General features: G+C 43.1%; 1 protein-coding gene across 3 annotated transcripts in view; it reads left to right on the top strand.

Annotated features, from left to right (window-relative positions):
- The window catches only part of LOC126356171 (teneurin-a), a 2471974-nt gene that overhangs the window by 2148338 nt on the left and 299258 nt on the right, over positions 1–24378 (top strand). For all 3 annotated transcript variants that reach the window (XM_050006926.1, XM_050006927.1, XM_050006928.1), the window contains one exon: positions 15256–15479. In XM_050006926.1, the coding sequence (XP_049862883.1) occupies positions 15256–15479 (224 nt within the window). The remainder of the gene's footprint in view (positions 1–15255; positions 15480–24378) is intronic.

The raw sequence follows: 24378 nt of genomic DNA on the forward strand, positions 1-24378 counted from the left end.
AGTCAAAGCTTAGAAAGGCTCAGATTCAAAGCGTTGAACAGATACCGTGGCGGTGCGGCAAACAGTCTCCACCATCACAGGTATTTACGATTGGGTGCAACTGCGGCAGTGATACCGGTTCAGTGTACACGTTAGCATGAGTATCTCGGTAGCGAGAATTTTTTTAAAAGAGAAAAAAATATCGCTACAGATAAAACTAAATGTTTGCGAGACGTACCAGCATCAGTCGAAGCCATCGCGTTTAGTGTGGAGTAGCGAGTTTATCTTTCGGACGACTCGTCCAGACTTTGATGGGAAGGAGCTCGCAGTACAAGAGGAGGTCGGTGCAGATAAAATGAAACGTTTGTGAATATGCCGAAATCAGACGGGACCATCGCATTCAGTAGCGAATAACGGCTTTCGGTTTAATCTCTCTCTCTCTCTCTCTCTCTCTCTCTCTCTCTCTCTCTCTCTCTCTCTCGTGACCCGCTCGCACGGAAATGAGAGTGCACCTAAAATAAACTTGAAACAAGTGCGCCGGGGAAAGAAAGAAACGCGAACATTTCGCGTAAACACACACGTACATACGTTACGTAAATTCACACAAGTTGCAGAGGAGAAACCAAAGAAAAAAATAAAAGCCGGAGAAACAGAGGGAGAGAAAAAGAGTAACACAGAGAGAGAGAGAGCGACAGCAGAAGAGAATTCTCGTATGACATAGCAGAGCCCAGCCAACAGTGTGTACCGATGTGGACGTGCGCACGTGGCGTTTTTCTGCGGCATTTCACGGTATTTGTTCGGCGACCGACCGCACTGTCGTTGCAGGGGCGAAGAGGGGCGGCTTTTTCGTTTGATCCTCGGGATTAAAAAAAAAAATCTCTACAGCTGGAACTCTGAAATTCGCGGACGACAACGAACACTGCTAACACTTTTCAGGATAGGGTGTTCTGTGAGATGAAAAAAGAACCACCGAATTGACTACCTGAATACCTTTCACACACTAGTTTCGTCTCCGTTGTTTTCAAGTAGCTTAGATTAAACAAAGGGCAGTTTAATTAACAGTGGGGGCCGTAAATAAGCTATCCTGAATGGATCCAGTATTACGGACACACTACAAATCTGTTAAATATGCTCTCTACACAAGTGAGAGTTCGTTAAATAATTAATATTAATTCTTAAATCAATGAAACAATTTCTGCTGGAAAGGTCCAAGAACGGATTATGTTGCTGGCCACGAACACATGTCACTTTCTTCATATACATGGCTACATGCTGGCCATTTACAGGTAACTGTATAACATAATGGCTTAAAGGTTAAGAATGAAAATATTAGTAGGTTATATTACTTTACAAAATGATGAAGCATACTTAAATTTAGCATCAATTTACATTAAGCATCTTTGCCTTCCATACATTCTACTACAATTATTTCGTAGGTACTACAGAAGCAGTATATTAGAAAAAAAGGTTTTCAGGTTAAATGAAGCTTTCCCACTTATTTTAACTTTTATGTTTTGGGAAAACCATCAAACACGTTTGTGGCTACACAGGGTGATTTATCTGCCCCTAGCGCTGTAGCTTTATGCAACCTGGACTGTTATAATTGGCCTTATAAAAGACGCGTGTGATTTTCATACACTCTCGCTAGGTACGCGCAAATATTAGTCCAATTGAAAAAATGAACAGGACCTTTCTGTGGGACTGTAATGTAGTTAAATTTTGTACCGCGATACGTTTCCACTAGAGACCGTAGTATTCGAGTTATTCCAGAACAACTTAAAAATGACCTTCAAACGCACCCACATTTGCACATTCAGCCCCCAGCGGTCGGTATTCCTAGTATGTTTTTCATGGCACTCCCTCATACCACTGTACAAATATTTGCGACTGCACGAATTATTTCTCGCATTCGACCTTTTTGGGTCTTCATTGACTGGCTTTATTACGCCGTTGGCTTAATCTAGCACTTACAAATTCAAAAACTGACGTCAATGCAAATTTTACATAACTATTTCCTGAATTTTAGCAGCATAAAGTAAGCAACTACATCTTTATATTTGCCAGGCCCTCTGCTTACAAAACTACTATGCTTGTAAGGGTTAAGTCTGTATCAAATTTTCAAGGTAATTATGTTTAGCGTAACATTTATAGAACTCGTTTTCGTTCGTTACCCTTACGAAGTAGCCAACTATGCTGCCCTTCCATTAGAGGCCAAGAAAGGTAGACTATCGAGAGTAGTTCATGCAGTCGGTGATTTTTGTACAGTGGTAGGAGGGAATGTTACGAACAGCACATTCGAAATCTTGACTGGTTAAGGATGAGTGTGGGGTGAAGATGAGTTTGAAGGTTACTTTTGCACGCCTTTCTTAACTCAAAAAATGTGGCCTCCGGTGAAATCTTATCAAAGTACAAAATTTAACTGTGTTAAATTTCCTACAGAAACGTCCTATTCGCTTTTTCTCTAGGACTAACAGTTCGCGCGTATCGAGCGAGAGAATATGAAAATTTGGCGCGTGGTTTACGGCCAGCTATAACTTCGCCGGCTGCAAAAAACGACAGCGCTAGGGGCAGGTGAACCATCCTGTATAATGGATAACTTTCTGTGGCACTGATGGCTTTTGAGATGAGTAATGGAAGTTATTCTGTTAAGAATATCAATTAAAATACTAGGGCCGTTCAATAAGTATGCAACACATTTCGTTTTTTTGCCAATTTCGGGTGAAAATATGCAGAATTTGTTGTGAGACATCGTGGATAATTCCAGTTTGAGCCCCTACAGTTTCATGAAATTCGACTATGTGGCAGCGCTATACGCAGCCTTCAAAATAGTGTCTGTAGTGGACGTGCGTTTCAAGAAGAGAGCTGTCATTGAATTTCTTTGGAGGAAAACCAGAGCATCTTAGATATTTGTAGATGCATGCGGGAGGTCTTCGAAGACCTGACAGTGCAAAAAAAAAAAAAAAAAAAAAAAAAACCACGGCGAGTCGTTGGGCGAGGTCGCGAAAACCTCGTTTGTCTCCCGCGTGCCGTCCAGCCGCACACAACTGTCTCTCCTGCAGTATTGGAACGTGCAGACACTCTAATTGGAAGTGGTGCAAGCGAACTACTACTTCTATACGACAACTCAAGGCCTCACACAAGTCTGCACACCTGAGTGGAGTTAAAAAAACTTCATTGGACTGTTCTTCATCAACCCTACAGTCCGGATCTCGCGTCTTCCCACTGTCATCTGTTTGCCCCAGTGAAGGATTCACTCCGCGGGAAGGAGCACGTGGATTTTGTGGAGGTTACTGATGCAGCAAGACGATGGCTTCGACGTCGACCTGTAGAATGATTCCGTGCAGTCATACAAGCCCTCCCAATAAGGCTGCGTAAGGTCGTCGCACTGAATGGAGATTGCACTGAAAAATAGCGTTTTGTAGCAAAAAAGAGTAGGGAATGATACATTGTACACACACACACACAGAGAGAGAGAGAGAGAGAGAGAGAGAGAGAGAGAGAGAGAGAGAGAGAGAGATTGAGAGAGGTAGAGAGAGGGGGTGGGGGAAGGGGGGAGGGGGAAGGTTGGTTTCAGTGTTACAGCCCACCTATGTATTTTACCGAAGAACTCCCAACATGTGCATTGGATGTGGTGCTATTACAGCGGTCATTTTACTCTCCTCGCATACCAAGTACAATAATTTACTGACCCGAAGATTCAAATACCAGAATATTACCGTTAAAATGCAGCGGTAGCGGGAAAATCGCGCTGGTGAAAGTTCAGCAGCAGAATAATGTGGAAATCGAAGAAACTGCGAACGTTACTGCGGCTGACACTGTCAATATTCGAACGGCAGTGCGGCTGCGGCTTCGTGTGGCCACAATCACGCTAGCCATTCCGCAGAGTGGTATGCCATTGCAAAGTTATGCGCAAAATGGCGCGATTCGCAACCGCCGATTTAAATGAACGAGTTACGCACAAAAACTCAATGAAACTCTTTTATTAACTCAATGTATTCACAGCTTTTTTCAGAAATGGAATAAACGAGTAAATCACATTCAGTTCATTGGACAGCAGTTGAATTTATTTCTTTAAATTTCGCTTGCTTTTTCTTTTGAGTCTGTTTTCAAACTTACTATACATTTATTCTGTTGACTTATGGAGTTGCTTTACTACATATTTGGTACATGATTGAAGTTATCAGCGCCCTCAGTTATTTATTAGATGTCTTCCACTACAGCGCCTTGTAGGATCATGAAACATATTACCTAAAATTTTAAAACGTCCTATCATCCTGTCCCGTCGTCTTGTCAGTGTTTTCCAAGGGATCTTCTCTTCACCAATTCTGCGGAGAACCACCTCATTTCTTACCTTATCCTTCAACCTCATTTTCGACATCCATCTGTAGCACCATTTCTCAAGCGCTTCGAGTGTCTTCTGTCCGGTTTTCCCACAATCCCTGTCTCACTCCCTTACAGTGCTGTTCTCAAGCGTACATACTCAAAAAATTTCTTCCTCAAATTAAGGGCAATATTTGATACTGGTAGATTTCTTTTGAACAGAAAGCCTGCTGTCTATGTTCTCTTGCTTCGTCCAATTTGTGTTATTTTGCTTCCAAGATAGTCGAATTCCTTCATTTCACCTGCAGCTTTGTCACTAGTTTTGAGAAGATTTTCCGTCACCTCACTTCTACTACTCGTCATTACTTTTGTATTCCTTATGCTCGTCCACAAACCACGTTCCGTTCTCATTAAAGCGTTCATTCCATTCAACAGGTCTGTAACTCTTCTGCACTTTCACTGAGGTTAATTATATCTTGAGCGAATCTGAATTTTGTTTTCACTACTGAACCTTTCTTTTATTTCCGTCATTGCTTCTTCGGTGTATAGAGTGAACATTAGGAGTGAAAGAGTGCAACACTGTCATACACCCTTTCTAATTCGAGAACTTCCTTCTTGGTCTTCTATTCTTCTCGTTCCGTCTTGGTTTTGCTCATAGCGCATCTCACCCCCGTTTTCCTACAGCTTAGCTATATTTTTCTCTAAATTTAGAACGGTTTGCACTGTTTTATGTTATCTAACCGTTTTTATAGGTCCACGAATCCGAAGATGATGTCTCGATTATTCTTCAGTCTTGCTTCCATTATCAACCGCAAAGTCAGAACTGCCCCTCTGCTGTCTTTACCTTTCCTAAAGCGAAATCGATCGTCATCTAACACACCCTCGAGTTTCTCTTCCATTGTTCTGCATATTGTTCATGTCCGCAACTTGGATACATGAGCTGTTATACTGATAGTGCGACAATTCTCGCACTTATTGACTCTTACAATCTTGCGAATTGTGTGGATGACGTTTTTCTAAAAGTCGGATGCTATATCCCCAGACTGCATTCTACACGTCAACGTGAATAGTCGTTTCTTCGTCATTTCCGCCAATGATTTTAGAAATTCTGATGGAACGTTATCTATCCATTCTGCCTCATTCGATCTTAATTCATCCAAAGGACTTTTTAATACTGATTCTAATATTGGACCGCTTATTTAAATGGAAGAGTATGTAGATGAAGATGAAATGGGAGATATGACACTGCGTGAAGAGTTTGATAGAGCACTGAAAGACCTAAGTCGAAACAAGGCCCCGGGAGTAGACAACATTCCATCAGAATTACTGACAGCCTCGGGGGGCCAGTCCTGACAAAACTCTACCATCTGGTGAGCAAAATGTAGGAGACAGCTGGAATACCTTCAGACTTCAAGAAGAATACAATAGTCACAATCCCAAAGAAAGCAGGCGTTGACAGATGTGAAAATTACCGAACTATCAGTTTATTAAGTCACGGCTGCGAAATACTAACGCGAATTCTTTACAGGCGAATGGAAAAACTGGTAGAAGCCGACCTTGGGGAAGATCGGTTTGGATTCCGTAGAAATATGGGAACACGTGAGGCAATACTGGCCCTACGACTTACTTTAGAAGCTAGATTAAGAAAAGGCAAACCTACGTTTCTAGCATTTGTAGACTTAGAGAAAGCTTTTGACAATGTTGACTGGAATACTCTCTTTCAAATTCTAAAGGTGGCAGGGGTAAAACACAGGGAGCGAAATGCTATTTACAATTTGTACAGAAACCAGATGGCAGTTGTAAGAGTCAAGGGGCATGAAAGAGAAGCAGTGGTTGGGAAGGGAGTGAGAAAGGGTTGTAGCCTAACCCCGATGTCATTCAATCTGTGGTATTAAAATCCATGGGGAAGAAATAAAAACTTTGATGTTCGCCGATGACATTGTAATTCTGTCAGAGACAGCAAAGGACTTGGAAGAGCAGTTGAACGGAATGGACAGTGTCTTGAAAGGAGGATATAAGTTGTACACCAACAAAAGCAAAACGGAGATAATGGAATGTAGACGAATTAAATCGGGTGATGCTGAGGGAATTAGATTAGGAAATGAGACACTTAAAGTAGTAAAGGAGTTTTGCTATCTGGGAAGCAAAATAACTGATGATGGTCGAAGTAGAGAGGATATAAAATGTAGACTGGCAGTGGCAAGGAAAGCGTTTCTAAACAAGAGAAATTTGTTAACATCGAGTATAGATTTAAGTGTCAGGAAGTTGTTTCTGAAAGTATATGTATGGAGTGTAGCCATGCATGGAAGTAAAAGATGGACGATAACTAGTTTGGACAAAAAGACAATAGAAGCTTTCGAAATTGTGGTGCTACAGAAGAATGCTGAAGATTAGATGGGTAGATCGCATAACTAATGAGGAGATACTGAATTTAGAGTTGGAGGGCAGCGTGGAGGGGAAATATCGTAGAGAGAGACCAAGACACTAAGCAGATTCAGAGGGACGTAGGCTGCAGTACGTAATGGGAGATGAAGAAGCTTGCACAGGATAGAGTAGCGTGGAGAGATGCATCAAACCAGTCTCAGGACTGAAGACCACAACAACAACATCTCTTCCCTGAGACCCGAGGTTCTTCTTCCATCACATCATTAGACAGTTCCGTCCCCTCGTAGAGGCCTTCAATGTACTGTTTCCAAACATCCGCTCTTTCCTCTGCGAATTCCCATTGCACTCTTAATGTCGGCACCTTTGCTTTTAATTTCATCGAAGGTTGTTTTGACTTTTCTAAGTACTGAAACTGTCGTTCTGAAGTGTGTTTCTTTTCCGATTCATAAATTTTGACGACATACTCCACGGAGAGCAGCGACTTTATTTTGTATTTAAAAATGAACAGTCGAGATCGCAATAATATTTCTTTATTAACTTGTTTCGCATTATCTACAAGCCATCTTCAGATTTTTTTGGCCCCCTGTAACTGGTGCTGGCGGTTCCTCGGATTTTTCGTGATACCACGATCATACAGTATTTTTTCCGATTTCTTCCTATTCCTCATGCAACGATTTCCCTTTATCTGTTTGCACTTCCTATTTGTTTAATTTCTAAATGACCTACTGCAGAATTCTTGTCTTATCCTCAACATTTTTGTGCTTCTTCTTTCGTCGATGAATTTAAATATTTCCTCTGTTGCCCAAGGTTTCTTCGCAGCTACTTTCTTTGTACCTATATGTGCCTGTCCAACTTCTGAGAGTGTCCTTTCTAAAAATGTCTGTTCCTCTTCAAATGATCCGCTTGCTGAGGTATTCATTGTCACAGTATCTATACTCTGACACTTAAATCTACACTCAATGTTATCAAATTTCTCTTCTTCACAAATGCTTTCCTTGCCATTGCCAGTCTACATTTTATATCCTCTTTACTTCGACCATCATCAGTTATTTTGCTCCCCAAGTAGCAAAACTCATTTACTACTTTAAGTGTTTCATTTCTTAATCTAATTCCCTCAGCATCATCACTAAATTATTGTCAAAACCTGTATCTGCTCCTGGATAGCCTAACAATCGACAATCCCATTTTGGAATTTCTGTCTCCACATGACGAAATCCACCTGGAAATTCCTCGTATCTCCACTCCATTTCGAAGTATACTTCCTCCTCTTTTGAGTTTTGTACAGTGTATTCGTTATTTGTGGTCCAACTCAATTAGTCTTTTTCCTCGCACATTCCTATTATAGAACCCATAGTCTCCCTTAAATCTTTCTTCTGTCCCCCTCCCTTACTGCAGCGCTCCTGTCTTCGATGATTATTAAATGTTCATCTCCCTTTACACACTGTATCGCTTGTTCAGCGTCCTCATATACTTTATCTATCTTTTCACTTCCGCTTATGGTCTGGGTGTGTATATTTGAAGCAGTTTTGTTGGTGCTGGTTTTCTGTCGGTTCTAATGAGAACAATCATATAAATTTAATATTCAGGGTATCACTTTATGCCGTACCTTCCTATTCAGAACGAATCCTGCTCCCAGTATATCATTTCCTCTTGCTGTTGATATGACCCCTGACCAGGAGTTCTCCTTTTCTTTCCATTTCATCTCACTGACCCGCACTATATCAGTGCTCAGACTTTCCATAACCTGTTTCAGATTTTCTAGCTTATCTAGTACATTCAAACTTCTGACATTCCACGTTCGGATTCGTAGAATGGTACCCTTTCGTTAATTATTCCATCTTTCCTGGTGGTCATCTCACCTGTCAGAAAATTTGAGATCGAAATGGTAGGACTATACCGAGGTGACGAAAGTTATAAGATATCTTCTAATATTGTGTCGGACATCCTTTTCCCCAGTGTAGTGCAGCAACTCGACGTGGCACGCACTCAACAAGTCCTTGCAAGTCCCCTGCAGAAATATTGAGCCATACTGCATTTACAGCTGTCCATAATTGCGACAGTTTTGCCGGTGCAGAATTTTGTGCACGAACTGCCTTCTCGATTAGATCTCATGAATCTTCGATGGGATTCATGTCACGCGAACTGGATGACCAAATCATTCGTTCGAATTGTCCAGAATGTTCTTCAAATCAATCGCGAAGAGTTGTCACCCAGTGACGTGGCGCATTCTCATCCATAAAAATTACTTCGCTAATGGCTTTAAATGGTCTTCACGCAGCGAATACAACCATTTCCAGTCAGTGATGGGTTCAGGTGGACCAGCGACGTCTTCCGTTCCATTTTAACACAGCCTGCATCATTATGGACCCACCACTAGTTGCTCAGTGCCTTGTTCACAACTTGGGGCCATAGCTTCGTGGGATCTGCGCCACATTCGAATCCTACCACCATCTCCTGCCAGTCGAAATCGGGACTCATCCTACCACGCTACGGTTTTCCAGTCGTCTAGAATCCAACCGACATGGTCACGAGCCCAGGAGATGCGCTGCAGGCGGTATCGTGCTGTCCGTAAAGGCTACTCGCGTCGGTCGGTTGCTACCACAACCCATTTACGCCAAATTTCTCCGCCTTGTTATAACGCATACGTTCACTGTACGACCCACATAGATTTCAACGGTTATTTCGCGCATTGTTGCTTATTTGATAGCCCTGACAACTCCACGCAAACGCTCCAATTCTCGATAGTTAAGTGAATGCCGTCGGCTACTGCGTTGTCCCTGGTGAGAGGCAATGCCTGGCATTTAGTATTCGCGGCACACCCTTGACTTTGTGCATCTCGAAATATTGAATTCCCTAACGATTTCCGAAATGGAATTCGTCTAGCCTCAACTGTCATTGCGCGTTGGAAGTCAGTTAATTCCCGTCCATGCAACTGTAATCACGTCGGAAACCTTTTCATATGAATAACCTAAAAAGACAGTTCCGCGAATGCATCTTTTATACCTTCTGAACGCGATACTACTGTCATATATATATGTACATACCGCTGTCCTATGACTTTTGTCACATCAATGTAACTCGGAATTTTTTTCCCGATAGAGAGACCATTATGACAGTTTTTAATTAAAGGCGACATATCCTATGTATACACATTATGTGTGTTTAATGCAGTGGTTTTCATTGCGTTTTGCGTTAATCACAGCTGTTTTTTGCGCTTTTTAGGGCAGCTTTTCACCGCAACGGCAATAGGCAGCCACGAAACTCTGACCGCTCCTTCGGCCTCTTTGTCAACGCCGTTGGTAGAACGATCGTAAATCCTTATACCGAAGTCTTCGGCCGCCATTGCTGACGATATTTATTTTCAGTCCCCTTCAGCTTAGAGCTACTTAAACCTAACTAACATAAGGACATCACACACAGCCATGCCCGAGGCAGGATTCAAACCTATGACCGTAGCGGTCGCGCTATTCTAGTCTGAAGCGCCTAGAACCGCTCGGTCACAACGGCCGGCATTTATTTAAAATCTAACTAGTGGCTGTGTTCTAACGCGGGACCCAGGACGTTTTTATTACTAGCGAAATACACTACACCTAGAGATGATATAGTGATGAAGTATTCGTCATTTGTCGTGTCCAGTCATTACGTTAGGTCGACTTTGTAAAATTTATGCAGCTAACTATGAAAACAGAAAATAACTGTTAAATATAATACTGTCCTACCGTCATAGTGCTACATCCTAGGACTGCTCCTAGCAGAACGATCCCGTGCAGCATGTTGCTTGGGTTTCGCATGACTTATGATTTAATCCTTGTTGGTTGACATCGAGGAAGTTATTCCTTTTGAGATTCTTCATTACTTATTTAAGTTGGGCTATAAGATGAGCTATATTGATGTCAACTATTCAATTTTAAACTCATTTACATCTCATCTCTTAAAAATCTGCAGTTGAGGTACCAGAAATATTCAAGCATATGGCTTCTTGCTAGAGATGAACCTTTCTTTCTGTTTGTTTTGATAATTAATTTCAGAAGGATTATAGACAGAAAAGTGGAGGTAATGGACTTGTACCGCTATTGAAATAAGCTCATCATATATACGATGATCTCTGCTACGAGATGTGATTGTGCCAGTTACTAAGTTTTAGCAAACCCTTTGGTAAGACGATATCTTTAGTTACTTTAGTGGGTAGTACCGTACGCACATATTGTTGTTTTATTTTCACCGTCTGTTCTCTATATTAACGTATATTTTCAGTCTTATGACTATCGTTCAATTAGGCTTGTCATGGACGGTAAAAAAAATTGTTTTTAATTATGTCGTATATGTCCGTTTTCATTTTAAGAAAGATTTTAAAGATGAGTGAAGCCGTAATGCCACCACCACTAATCAAGAATGTTTTATTCTACGTACTCTTTGATTAATTCGTGCATATCTCTTGAAACCTGCTACAACAATAAATGCGGTTCTGTAACCTGTTGTATGTTAGATATTAAGACTGCTAGATTTTTAGCCGAAACTAGTAATCCATCCAAGACTTGAAATGCGACTTCTAGTTCATGGCTCTTCAGTCCCTAACATAAATAAAGAAATTACAGCAGACCTCGTATCCCCTGACTGACGATTTCAACAAACTTGATTCTTCCATGCATTTTGTATTAGAATGTGGGCGTCCACATGCAGGCTATATTGTTACAATGGACGGCGCTAAATCTGAATTAATTGCTGCGTGTTTTCCCCATTCATCTTGAATGTTGAAAAAGACTTTATCGAAGTTTACAGGAGCCACTATATCTTTTAAGAGTTCTATATTTACAATGCGCTGCAGTAAGTCATGAACAGTTCCTCTGCTTTAGCAACCAAAGCCTTTTAATTGCCAGTGTCGCGCAAGTCGGACTCGACAGCATACACACTGTGCGTTTACACAAACACACACACACACACACACACACACACACACACACACAAACGTGGGGGCGAGGGGGGGGGGGGAGATGGGGCTCTTTGGTGACGCTGGTTGTAGCGAGGCGGCGCAAAAGTTGTTCCTCAGAGACTTGGAGATGAAGCCGTGTGCTTTGACAGCGGCCCATCGGCCCGTCCGGCGACCGGCTCACTGATTAAACGACGCCGGCCAAAGCAGGCGCGCAGGTAAAGAGCCGAGCGCGGAACTCTGTCCACGGGCGACCTGTTTTCAGAATCCAGACCCATCCATTGCCGAGGCGCTTCCCGTGCCGCGGCATTCAGGAAACAGAGAATAGGAAGCATAGCTCGTGACGGCGCACGGCCTGAAACAATAGTTGTTCGGCAAAGAACGTTCCGAAAGACACACGAGGGAGTGTTCAATTTTAACGCGTCATCGCATTCCACATAGCGTTCTCATCTCGAGCGCCGCACGTCCTTTGGGATACACCAGCCGAAACGCTACTCGATACGTTCGTTAGATCCACGAGCGCGGTCCAATAAACACATTCTTTTCTCGTCCAATTTCGGCTGAAAAATAAATGCGGAATTAGTTGTGGGGCACTGTGCAATATTCCAACTTCAGCCCCTACACTTTCACGAATACGTAGCCTTGAAAATAACTTCTGTGACAGGGGTGCGTTCCAAGCAGAGATACCGAGCGAGGTGGCGCAATTGTATCGTATTTGGGAGGACGACAGTTCAAACCCGCGTCCGGCCATCCAGATTTAGCTTTTCGTTGATTTCCCTAAATCGCTCCAGGCAAATGCCGAGATGGTTTCGTTGAAAGGGCACTACCGATTTCTGCATCTACATCTACATGGATACTCTGCAAATCACATTTAACTGCCTGGCAGAAGGTTTATCGAACCACCTTCACAATTCTCTATTATTCCAATCGCGCATAGGGCGTGGGAAGAATGAACACCTATATCTTTCCGTACGAGCTGTGATTTCACTTATCTTATCGTGGTAATCTGCCGGCCGAAGTGACCGAGCGGTTCTAGACGCTACAATCTGAAACCGCGCGACCGTTGCGGTCGCAGGTTCGAATCCTGCCCGGTGCATGGATGTGTGTGTTGTCCTTAGGTTAGTTAGGTTTAAGTAGTACTAAGTTGTAGGGGACTGATGACCTCAGCAGTTAAGTCCCATAGTGCTCAGAGCCATTTATCGTGGTAATCGTTCCTCGCTGTGTAGCTCGGTGTCAACAAAATATTTTCGCATTCGGAGGAGAAAGTTGGTGATTGGAATTTCCTGAGAAGATACTGTCGCAACGAAAAACGCCTTTCTTTTAACGATTTCCAGTCCAAATCCTGTATCATTTCTGTGACACTCTCTCCCATATTTCGCGATAATACAAAACGTGCTGCCTTTCTTCGAACTTTTTCGATGTATTCCGTCTGTCCTATCTGGTAATGATCCCACACCGCGCAGTAGTATTCTAAAAGAGGACGGACAAGCGTAGTGTAGGCAGTTTCATTAGTAGGTCTGTTACATTTTCTAAGTGTCCTGCCAATAAAACGCAGTGTTTGGTTAGCTTTCCCCACAACATTTTCTGTGTGTTCCTTTCAATTTAAGTTGTACGTAACTGCAATACTTAGGTATTTAATTGAATTTACGGCTTTTAGATTAGACTATTTTATCGTGTAACCGAAGTTTAATGAGTTCCTTTTAGCACCACATGTGGATGACCTCACACTTTTCGTTATTTAGGGTCTACTGCCACTTTCCGCACCATTCAGATAGTTTTTCTAAATCGTTTTGCAGTTTGTTTTGATCTCCTGATGTCCTACCCCATTCCTGGCACAATAAGAGCTTGTGTTCCGTCTCTAAAAACTTCGATGTCGACGGGACGTTAAACCTAATGTTCCCGCCTCCCTTCCAAGCAGAGACCTGTCATTGAGCTTCTTTTGGCGAAAAACCAGAGCCTCCCAGATATTCATAGGTTCTTGCAGAATGTCTACGGAGACCTTTCGGTGAACAAAAGCACGATGAATCGTCGGGTGAGGCGTCTGTCATCATCGCCTGGCAGTGCAATCCTGTCCGATTTCCGGTTTGCTGGTCGGCTGCACACAGCTGTAGCTCCTGTAATATTGAAACGGGCGGACAAACTCATTCGAGACAATCGACGGATCACAATCAAACACATCGACGTAGCCGCGTGGTCTCAGGCGCCTTAACACAGTTCGCTCGGCTCCCCCCGTTGGAAGGTCGAGTTCTCCCTCGGGTATGGATGTGTGTGGTGTCCTTAGCGTAATTTAGTTAAAGTTAGATTAAGTAGTGTGTAAGGCTAAGGACCGATGACCTCAGCATGTTCGATCCCATAGCAACTTCCCACAAGGTTCCAAAATTTCTCACAATGACCTCACAGCTCACAGCCAGCAGATGATCAACAGCCAGTCTAGGGATGATCTACGTCCTCTCCCACCACAGCTCATTTTAGACACGATTCTCATGCGGCGTCATTGAGGTTTGCTGTCCACCGACGTCTGTTGGGCAATTTTTGCACTCGCTTCAGACTTCAATAAAATCCCATGCAAATTTCTCGCATGTGTGTCAATTTTTACATTATTACGTGGATTAGTACATTTTTAAATGTTAACGGACTTTTGTGTCACCCTGTATAATGTGATAATTGCAAATAAAGGGGATCTGAAATCAGTGGAGCCTCAAAAACTCTTCAGTCCAATAACAGAACTTCTGCTGTTGTACTTACGGCGAGCGGAGGTACACATGTGCAGCGTTCGTTTGAGGACTCCTTAGCGATGCGGCTGTTTTGGGCTGTATATATCTTGTGCCTCCTTTCAGTGTCTCTGCACTCCCCCCTGCCCTGTCTTCCCTCTTCTTCTCCCGCCCCACGTGTCTCCCGCCTCTTCGTGTACCCACTGATGCCCCCCCTCTCTTCATCCCGCCGCTTCCCCTGCTGCCCCTTTTCCGTCATCTCTGCCCTTTCCCTCGGCAGGTCCCGCCTGGCAGTTTTATTGTTCGTCGTGTGTGCTCCAAGTGGGTTTTAAGTGTGTTGTTCCGGAGTGTTTTTACTACTGTTGACGACTTTTAACGTGTGCATGTCCATTCAGTGCCTTCTCTGAGTTTTGAATAATCGCCAGCTGTGTTTTTTAACTTTCTGGTGACTTTTTTTTTAACTGTCCTCCATGAACGTCTCCGTGTTCGTCTATATTTTTTACCTCAATTTTCTCCCGTTGTTCTGTTTTAAGTTCCCCTTTATCGCCTTATGTACGTAACATTTTATTCTTATTTTAAGTTGTCATGCCACTCGGCTCAAGAGCGGCGGATTGTGCCGCTGACAGCCCTCCCCTGCCCATATGGGACAGGGGAATGAAATCACAATAAAGGAAAAAAAATTGGGCTGCATGTCCATCTTCTAGTTTTTATCCAGCTCTGAATCGATGAGAGATTTGCCACCCAGGCGGCGACAGTTTCTCCTGAACTAGCGTTGCGGCGACTCTACGTATTATAGCATCATCCGCGAACGTTGACAAGTAAAACTGAAATGTGCTACTGGTATATGAATTAATGCTGTATATTTAGACTTCCTTGAACCAGGACGCACGCGCTGTGCCGGCAACTGACGGCGACGTTTCGGCGTGTTGGCAGGCTGACTCCTCAGGGGGCGTGCGCGCTGATGGCGGCGGCGCCGCCGGCGGGCGCTGCTCCCGCGCTGCCCGTGTTCCCGCTGCGCGCCGCGCCCTACTCGGCGTACAGCCCGTCGCGCTTCCACGTGGACAAGCGCTGCCGCCGCCGCTGCTCCTGGAAGTGCTGCGCCATCGCGCTCATCCTGCTGGCCACCGCCCTCGCCGCCATGCTCGCCTACTTCGGCGGTGAGTAGCTACATCACTCCGCCATCTGACGGCAACTTTCATTCATTCTAGCCTTGACGCTCTCGCTTCTGCACAGTCCACGTGCGAGGCTGAAAGTGACAACGGACATTTGCAGTTACTTTACTAGTTTCATGTAGTGTTATTGTAGGCCCATATAATTTAGTGCTCTGAGGAGACGGAAGTCTTGGGATACCTACTAAAATAGTATCGGACTTATACAATGAAGGCTTTCACGACCGGATGGTACTGTTGTTGATAATTTTTCCGGGTTATATGGCCGTGGTGCACGGAATTCTTCTATTCCTAACGTTTCGTCCAATACTACCCTGGACATCCTCAGAGGTATGGCTGGTCCTGCTGAGTCCTGCCGACTGACGAGTCGGGCGTAGGAGAGCGGCATAAATACCGAGGAAAGTGGGCGTGGTCTAGCTTGCACATAGTAGCAGAGAGAAAACTAGTCAAAGATAAAATGTAACTATCGATAATAGTCCGTCATAGATAAAAATCATTAACGATTCTGTAACGCCACTGACCATATCTCGCTTAATTTCAAGGCCTCTTCTTTTCTATTAAAATTATCTTCATGATTATAAATTTCAATAGCCTCCCTATACAGTCGTGGATAATAGTTCGTGGTAGCACTTAAAACTATAGTTTCAGAAAACTTAAGTACTTGATCACCTGACTGAAGTGCATGTTCCGCAAAGGCCGATTTATCTATTTTTCCCAGTCGGCAAAGATTTCTACGCTCCTTTACCCTCGTATTCACACTTCTTCTCGTAGCACCAATATAGATCTTGCCACAAGTACATGGAATTTTATACACAGTGCTAGATGCTAATGATGGCCTTCTATCTCTAACAGAACGAAGTACTTGTCCTATTTTTCTGGTAGGTTTGAATACTGGTTTCACTCTATGTTTCAGCAAAATTTTGCCGATTCGATCTGTAACCTTACTAATGAAAGGTAAAGACACTGTGTTCTTCCACTGCTGTGTATCATCCTTGTCCTTTGGCCTGCTGTAATTAGGTCTTAAATCTCTATTAATTTCTTTGTTTGAGTACCCATTTTTTTCGAAGGCGTTTCAGATGATTCAGTTTCGTATCCAGATGTTCCGGCGTACAAATCCGTTTTAACCTGTCCACTAAACTTTTGATTACACCTCTTTTTTGTTGTGGGTGATGATTGAAGTTCTTATGTAAGTATCTATCAGTATGTGTGCTCTTCCGAAACACTTTGTTTTAGACTGCCATTGATTTGTCTCATGACTAACACATCGAGAAACGAAAGAGCCTTGTCTTTTTCCACTTCAATGGTAAACTGAATTTTAGGGTTTACGCTGTTAAGATAATCAAAAAAATTCGTCTAAGGCTTTTTTTTACCGTGTGTCCAAACCACGAATGTGTCGTCTACATAACGATACCAACAACATGGCTTCTTATTTGCTTTATTCAACACTAATTGTTCAAATTTCTCCATGTAAAAATTGGCAATCGCAGGGCTCAACGGGTTACCCATGGCATCTAGCGGTAATTCCGTGTACTTGTGGCAAGGTCTATATTGGTACTACGAAAAGCAGACGAGGGTAAAGGAGCATAAAAGTCTTTGCCGACTGGGAAAAGCAGATAAATCGGCCGTTGCGGAACATGCACTTCAGTCAGGTGATCAAGTACTTAAGTTTTCTGAAACTACAGTTTTAAGTGCTACCACGAACTATTATCCACGACTGTATAGGGAGGCTATTGAAATTTATAAACATAAAGATAATTTTAATAGAAAAGAAGAAGCCTTGAAATTAAGCGAGATATGGTCAGTGTCGTTGCGGAATCGATAAGTGATTTTTATCTATGACGGACTATTATCGATAGTTACATTTTATCTTTGACTATTTTTCTCTCTGCTACTATGTGCAAGCTAGACCACGCCCACTTTCCTCGGTATTTAGGCCGCTCTCCGACGCCCGACTCGTCAGTCGGCAGGACTCAGCAGGACCAGCCATACCTCTGAGGATGTCCAACGTAGTATTGTACAAAACTTTAGGAATAGAAGAATTCTATGGACCACGGCCTTATAACGTGAAAGAATTATCATCAACAGTATTGGACTTACTATCCCTTCGGCGTGCCCTGGACTCAAACAAATCGTTGGAAGACCCCTGCAGAAACATTTAGTCGTGCTGCCTCTATAGCTGTCCATAATTGCGAAAGTGTTGCCAGTGCAGGATTTTGTACATGACCTGGCGTTTAAATTGTGTCACACAAATGTTCGATGGGATTCATGTCAGATGACGTGAGAGGCCACAACGGTCGCTCGAATTGTCCAGAATGTTCTTAAGCCAGTGACCAACAACTGTGGTCCAGTGACATGACGTACTGGCATCCATAAAAATTCCATCTTTGTCTGCGAACGTGACGTCCTTGAATGGCTGCAAATGATCTACAATCACCTGCTTGTCCAGAGGACCCAGTCTATTCCATGCAAGCACAGCCCACACCATTGTGGAGCCACCACCGAACTACACAGTGCCTCGTTGACAATTAGAGTCCATGGCTTCGTGGGGTCTGTGCCACTCTAGAACACTAACATCAGCTCCTGCTAACTGAAATTGAGACTCATCTAGGGTCCAACCGAAGTGATTATGAGCCCAGAAGAGGCTCTGCAGGCGATGCCCCGCTGTTGTCATTGCCACTAAGGTTGGTCGTCTGCTGCAGTACTCTATTAACGCCAAATGTCGCCATTGCATCCTAACGGGTTCATTCCCAGTACGTCACACATTGACTTCTGCGGTTATTTCACGCACTGTTTCTCGTCTGAAAGCACTGACAACTCTACCCAAATGTCGCTGCTCTCGCTCCATGAGTCATGGCCATCGACCACTGCGTATCGGTGATGTTCTCGGCACACTCTTGACACTGTGGATCGCGGAATACTGAATTCCCTAACGATTTCCAAAATAGAATGTCCCATGCGTCTAGCTCCAACAACCATTCCGTGTTTAAAGTCTGTTAATTCCCGTCTTGAGGCCATACTCACGTCGGGAACGTTTTCGTATGAATCACCCGAGTACAAATTACTGCTCCACCTATTCACTGACCTTTTATACCATGTGTACGCGATACTTCCGCCATCTGGATACGTGCATATCGCTATCCCCGATTTTCGTCACCTCAGTGTGTGTCGCTATCTCTATTGTCATAGTCTTAACCCACATACACTACATGGGGCTGAATATGAGTATAAAAACATTGACAGTAAATAGTGGGAATATACGGTACGCATATTAACAGGCTGCAAATCAGATTTTCAGCTGCTTTGAAGTGCATTATTTCCAAGTTAAACGCGAGACACAAGTCGTTACAAAGATAATCTTCAAAGTCAAGAAAAACTGCATGCAGCACAGATCTGCATCGGAGTACTGAAAATGCACCAGAAATTATTTTTAAAAAACTTAGAAAACGGAAACTGGCCTCATCTCAGCACAGGCTACTTGCTATATTGCTGTGTGAAGTAAGGAACTCACAACAAAAAATCGTCTTTCCGACAGTGGCGCGAGGTGTCTACATTGAGTCAACAGTAATGAACCTTGAAATAGAGAGATCTTAAGCCCAAGCCACGTCTATGCAAACAGAGTTCTTGTTATTTTACACTATGTGGTGTTGATCATTCTCAAATACACAACGATCAAACCAATATCGCCCTGGACTAATTTGCGACCGCCCAGTCGAAAAGGCACGCAAATTTCCGCAATGAAAATCATTTTGCTCGTAACGGGAAACAAACCGACGCTTCCCGTCGTCGCTGGTCTCCGCACGAAAGACTTGATGGACAGTGCTCTGATGGACAGATTCCGCGTTGGAAAAATGCAACTCTGTACACATGCGGAGCCATAGTATTCGATTTAACAATATTTAGAAAAAAAAACGACTCAATTAAAGCTCGAACCTCATACAAGATGCTAGTGGTATCTGTTCTAGAACACTGTATCAGAATGTGGCATCTTTACCTGTTACATTTGACGAGGATAGTGAAAGAATTCACAAACCGGCTATAAGGTAATTACCGCTGTAGTGCAGATGTTGAAGGGGCCTAGATGGGAATCTTTAGAAGAAAGACAACATTATGCTCCTAAAATCATTCTGCATAAATTAAGAAGACAATAATGGACAAGGACTGTGCAAAAATTGCATTGGCGCCATCGTATAATTCGCGTAGGGGGATATTAAGACTTTTACAGCGGCTTAAGAACAGTAAATATATAGTGGCTAGCTTAATACATATGGAGATGTAGAGGAAAAAGATTACGAGAACCAAATCCGACGAAACTCTTTCGTATCTGGGCGCTATGCGCTGTGGGAGAGGTTCGTCAGACATGACAAGTCAGCTATTCTTCTGTATCCCATATAATCTCAAATGCTTATCTGGTGCTTATCTATGCTAAACATAGATTGCTTTAAAAGCGATCATTCTAAAAAAAATACTAATAAACTTGTGTGCAGTTCACAGCTTCTCACTGCACTGTTTTTCTTTATGCTCCTTTCCCCTCCTGTGGCACTGCTCTTGTCACTAATGTTTTCTACGAAAAGATAGGATGACAGACTGCAGATCTCCGTCGCCAAGAAGTTAATGACAACATTCCAGTTCAACCATTTAATTCACTTGTAAGAAAAAAAGACTCTGAGAAACACCTCCACCGACAAAACCCACTCCATTTTTCCTATTTGGACCATCTACGTCAGTTATCAGACTTCTGAACAACACTTGATACAGCCAGTTATCCAGTTCCTCTTGTCCGTTCTGGAATACAATCACAAGCCTTCCTAACAACTTCAAAAAGGAAAAAAGTTCCAGTAATCAAATGCTGCGTCATCCTACTCAGATTCATTGTAGCCGGCAATGGTATAACCTTGGTAAGCGCGTATATTTACAAATTAGTGCAGTGAAACACTTGGTACAAAATTCTGTAGTAGGAATCTTTAAGGAATAAAGCGAAAGATGATAATGTTAATGATCAAATAAGAAAACACCTAAGACGCTACGCTGTAAACATATCATTTACTCCGCGATCAAAGAGAACTTGTTGTCGTTACCATGTCTGGTGGGTAAGGATGATACGTTCTGGTAAGAAGTTTTAGCTGTATAGTAATAATGGATTAAAAAATATAAGATTTTTGGAAATCCAGGTCTTTTTTACGTTTGCAATATCTGAATCAATATATTCTTTTCAAATGCAGTGGAAGACAGTGACCCCTTCACCTTGAAGATTATCTACGTCTGTTCTCAACACAAATCAAGTAAATGAAGGACTGTCACGCATTATTCTGTTGTTACTCCCCCATAATCCATTGGCCGGCATGGCTGACGCCAAAACTGGCAATGTTCTACCTGTGTCCTGATATTCGCTTTCAATACAAATATATTTTTCTCAGTAGTCATTATAATTATGTAGGTGTACTGACACATGTGGGTGACATATTCAGCCACTACGTCATACATTCATATTCCACCCACTTCAGAATTTCAAGCACGGCGAATCTACTAACCGAGCAACAATATCCCTGACCCAACACTTCCAACATCCTAGCGTCAATAATCGATCTTTGCACCTACACGTGACATGTGTGAATGCACAATGAATAACCATGAGTAAGAAATCGTGGAACTCTTACATACCCTTGAGGAGACTATCACAGTGAGTTGTGGGTTTCTCAAGTGCCACAGCAAGGTTAACGGAACGAAAGTTCACGCCACCGTGGTTAGAAAAACGAAAATTTATCTTACGGAGTTGTTGACATGAGGGGGAATGAAAGGCATGGCTAGAGTGCACCCACTTACACAAGCAGTTTCGTGCCATTCTAGGTTATCAAAATATCACGGAAAGTAAGACCGTTACGGAAAACAAATGCAAAAGCAATTTCTCGCACATTAGCATGGAAGTTCGTATCTGCAACAAGTTGCAGCTCTTTATTGCGCTCTCCCCATCTGTAGGTGGAAGGCCTGGGGCGGCATAAAGCGAATAAATGAGACGGGCGACTCCTTTCGCTGACCATCTGCTTAGTTCTGCCTGTGTCTGTCGGGACAGGACTTTACATAGCCTCCCAGCCCCTTTGTCACGATCACTTAGTTTCTGTTTTGTATCTTTGAACATATGTCTCCAAAATCTGCTATTAGTGGGACTGATTTTTGGGAGCCCAAACGCTATCACGTTGTCGTGACGATCATCTTGCAATAAGGAAAAATAGATGGCACTGTTCAGAGACACAGGGTTACCTCGACCTCCCTGAGGGATGTCCTGGAAGAAAAACTAGTGAACATTGCTCCCTCCAGTTGTATCCCTCCGCCTGGAAGCTTTAGAAGAGTTCCCGGTGCGTTCAACTCGCCATCTGTTTCCTCAGCTGAATGGATTTTAAAGCTAGTCACTAAATAAATTTCTCCACTATGTCCACTAAAACGGTTTTCGCTACAGCAATACCAATCTGATTTTACAGTATGCATACTATTTTAATTAAAACTATTTGTGAACTAAAAAATAACTTAGATACAGAGTAAGATCTGCCGGTTTGTCACATACATTTGGATCAGTTAGTTCAAATTGGGGATGTACGATGCTACTGATGTTGGGAGTTTATGGGGCGATATTCGAATATCGATAGACGTGTTTAAAACATCGATGATACAGACAAAAAATCTTGTATCGATGCTAGCCAAGAACAGATTACTTCCTACCAGTGACAATAATCTTTTTCATCATTTAAACGGATCTTTTCCTGAACATTTCTCATAACGACCGCAGTTCGACACATTCGGAACTTGTAAAATGAAGGATGTGAGCTTGGGTGAAGAGAGAGAGGGGGGGGGGGGGGGTCGAGAGCAATAGTTTTTATTTTTTAAGTAACTAACGTTTCCTATTGTAGCTAAGCGTGGGCTAATATACCTTTCGTTGTGTCAAGTAGTGTGGAAATCACGTTGATATTGGATTGGTGCACACGTGCGTAGCGTTTTTCCATAAGTTTAATAAACACAGCATACACGCAACAGAGACATTAGTCATCCATAACATATTCTCCTTCGCTATTTACAACAGTCTCCCAACGCTGGGACAACTTTAGATTCGTGACAAGAACTCGTCGAGACATGTTCGGAGAGCAATTTAACCCGAAAGGAAGTTCCCTGAAAGTTGTTCGATAGAGAGCGGAAAAGTGAAAATCTGAGGGTGCAGTGTAAGGTGAATAAGATGGGTACGCAATGAACTCCCACCCAACTCCTGTACTGTGTTTTCTGCCACTCTAGCTGAATACGGACGGGCCTTGTCGTGGAGTAGCATCACTTCACGCTGTCTTCTTGTTTCTTTTTTTTTCTTTTCTTGAATTGTCTCTGCAAGACGTCTCAGTTGTCAACAACAAATGTCATCAGTGATAGCTACATTTCGAGGAAGCAGTTTGTAATACACCCCACCGCCGCCGTTCCACAAGATGCATAACATCTTTTGTTGATGAGCAAAAGTCTTTGACAGTCAATAAATAAACCCATAGCAACCGGAATCCAACACGTAAAACAAAAGCACTGCGAACTTACGCCGGAACCAGACACTTTACGGGAAAACAGAGAAACTAAATCTGATTTATGGAATGAACACTACAGGGTGTTACAAAAAGGTACGGCCAAACTTTCAAGAAACATTCCTCACACACAAAGAAAGAAAATATGTTACGTGAACATGTGTCCGGAAACGCTTACTTTCCACGTTAGAGCTCATTTCATTACTTCTCTTCAAATCACATTAATCATGGAACGGAAACACACAGCAGCAGAACATACCAGCGTGACTTCAAACACTTTCCAGAATGAGGTTTTCACTCTGTAGCGGAGTGTGCGCTGATATGAAACTTCCTGGCAGATTAAAACTGTGTGCCCGACCGAGACTCGAACTCAGGACCTTTGCCTTTCGCGGGCCAGGAAGTTTCTTCAAACACTTTATTACAGGAAATGTTCAAAATGTCCTCCGTTAGCGAGGATACATGCATCCACCATCCGTCGCATGAAATCCCTGATGCGCTGATGCAACCATGGAGAATGGCGTATTGTATCACAGCCGTCCACAATACAAGCACGAAGAGTCTCTACATTTGGTACCGGGGTTGCATAGACAAGAACTTTCAAATGCCCCCATAAATGAAAGTCAAGAGGGTTGAGGTCAGGAGAGCGTGGAGGCCATGGAATTGGTCCGCCTCTACCAGTCCATCGGTCACCGAATCTGTTGTTGAGAAGCGTACGAACACTTCGACTGAAATGTGTAGGAGTTCCATCGGGCATGAACAACATGTTGTGTCGTACTTGTTCAATTTTTTCAAATGGCTCTGAGCACTATGGGACTTAAGAGCTATGGTCATCAGTCCCCTAGAACTTAGAACTACTTAAACCTAACTAACCTAAGGACAGCACACAACACCCAGCCATCACGAGGCAGAGAAAATCCCTGACCCCGCCGGGAATCGAACCCGGGAACCCGGGCGTGGGAAGCGAGAACGCTACCGAATGACCACGAGATGCGGGCTGTGTTGTACTTGTAAAGGCACATGTTCTAGCAGCGCTGATAGAGTATCCCGTATGAAATCATGATAACGTAGGTGGAAGAACATGGGGCCCAATCAAGACATCACCAACAATGCCTGCCCAAACGTTCACAGAAAATCTGTGTTGATGAGGTGATTGCACAATTGCGTGCGGATTCTCGTCAGCCCACACATGTTGATTGTGAAAATTTACAATTTGATCACGTTATAATGAAGCCTCATCCGTAAAGAAAACATTTGCACTGAAATGAGGATTGACACATTGTTGGATGAACCATTCGCAGAAGCGTACCCGTGGAGGCCAATCAGCTGCTGATAGTGCCTGCGAT

The sequence above is a fragment of the Schistocerca gregaria genome, chromosome 3, assembly GCF_023897955.1.
Source record: "Schistocerca gregaria isolate iqSchGreg1 chromosome 3, iqSchGreg1.2, whole genome shotgun sequence".
Taxonomy (NCBI): Eukaryota; Metazoa; Arthropoda; class Insecta; order Orthoptera; family Acrididae; genus Schistocerca; species Schistocerca gregaria.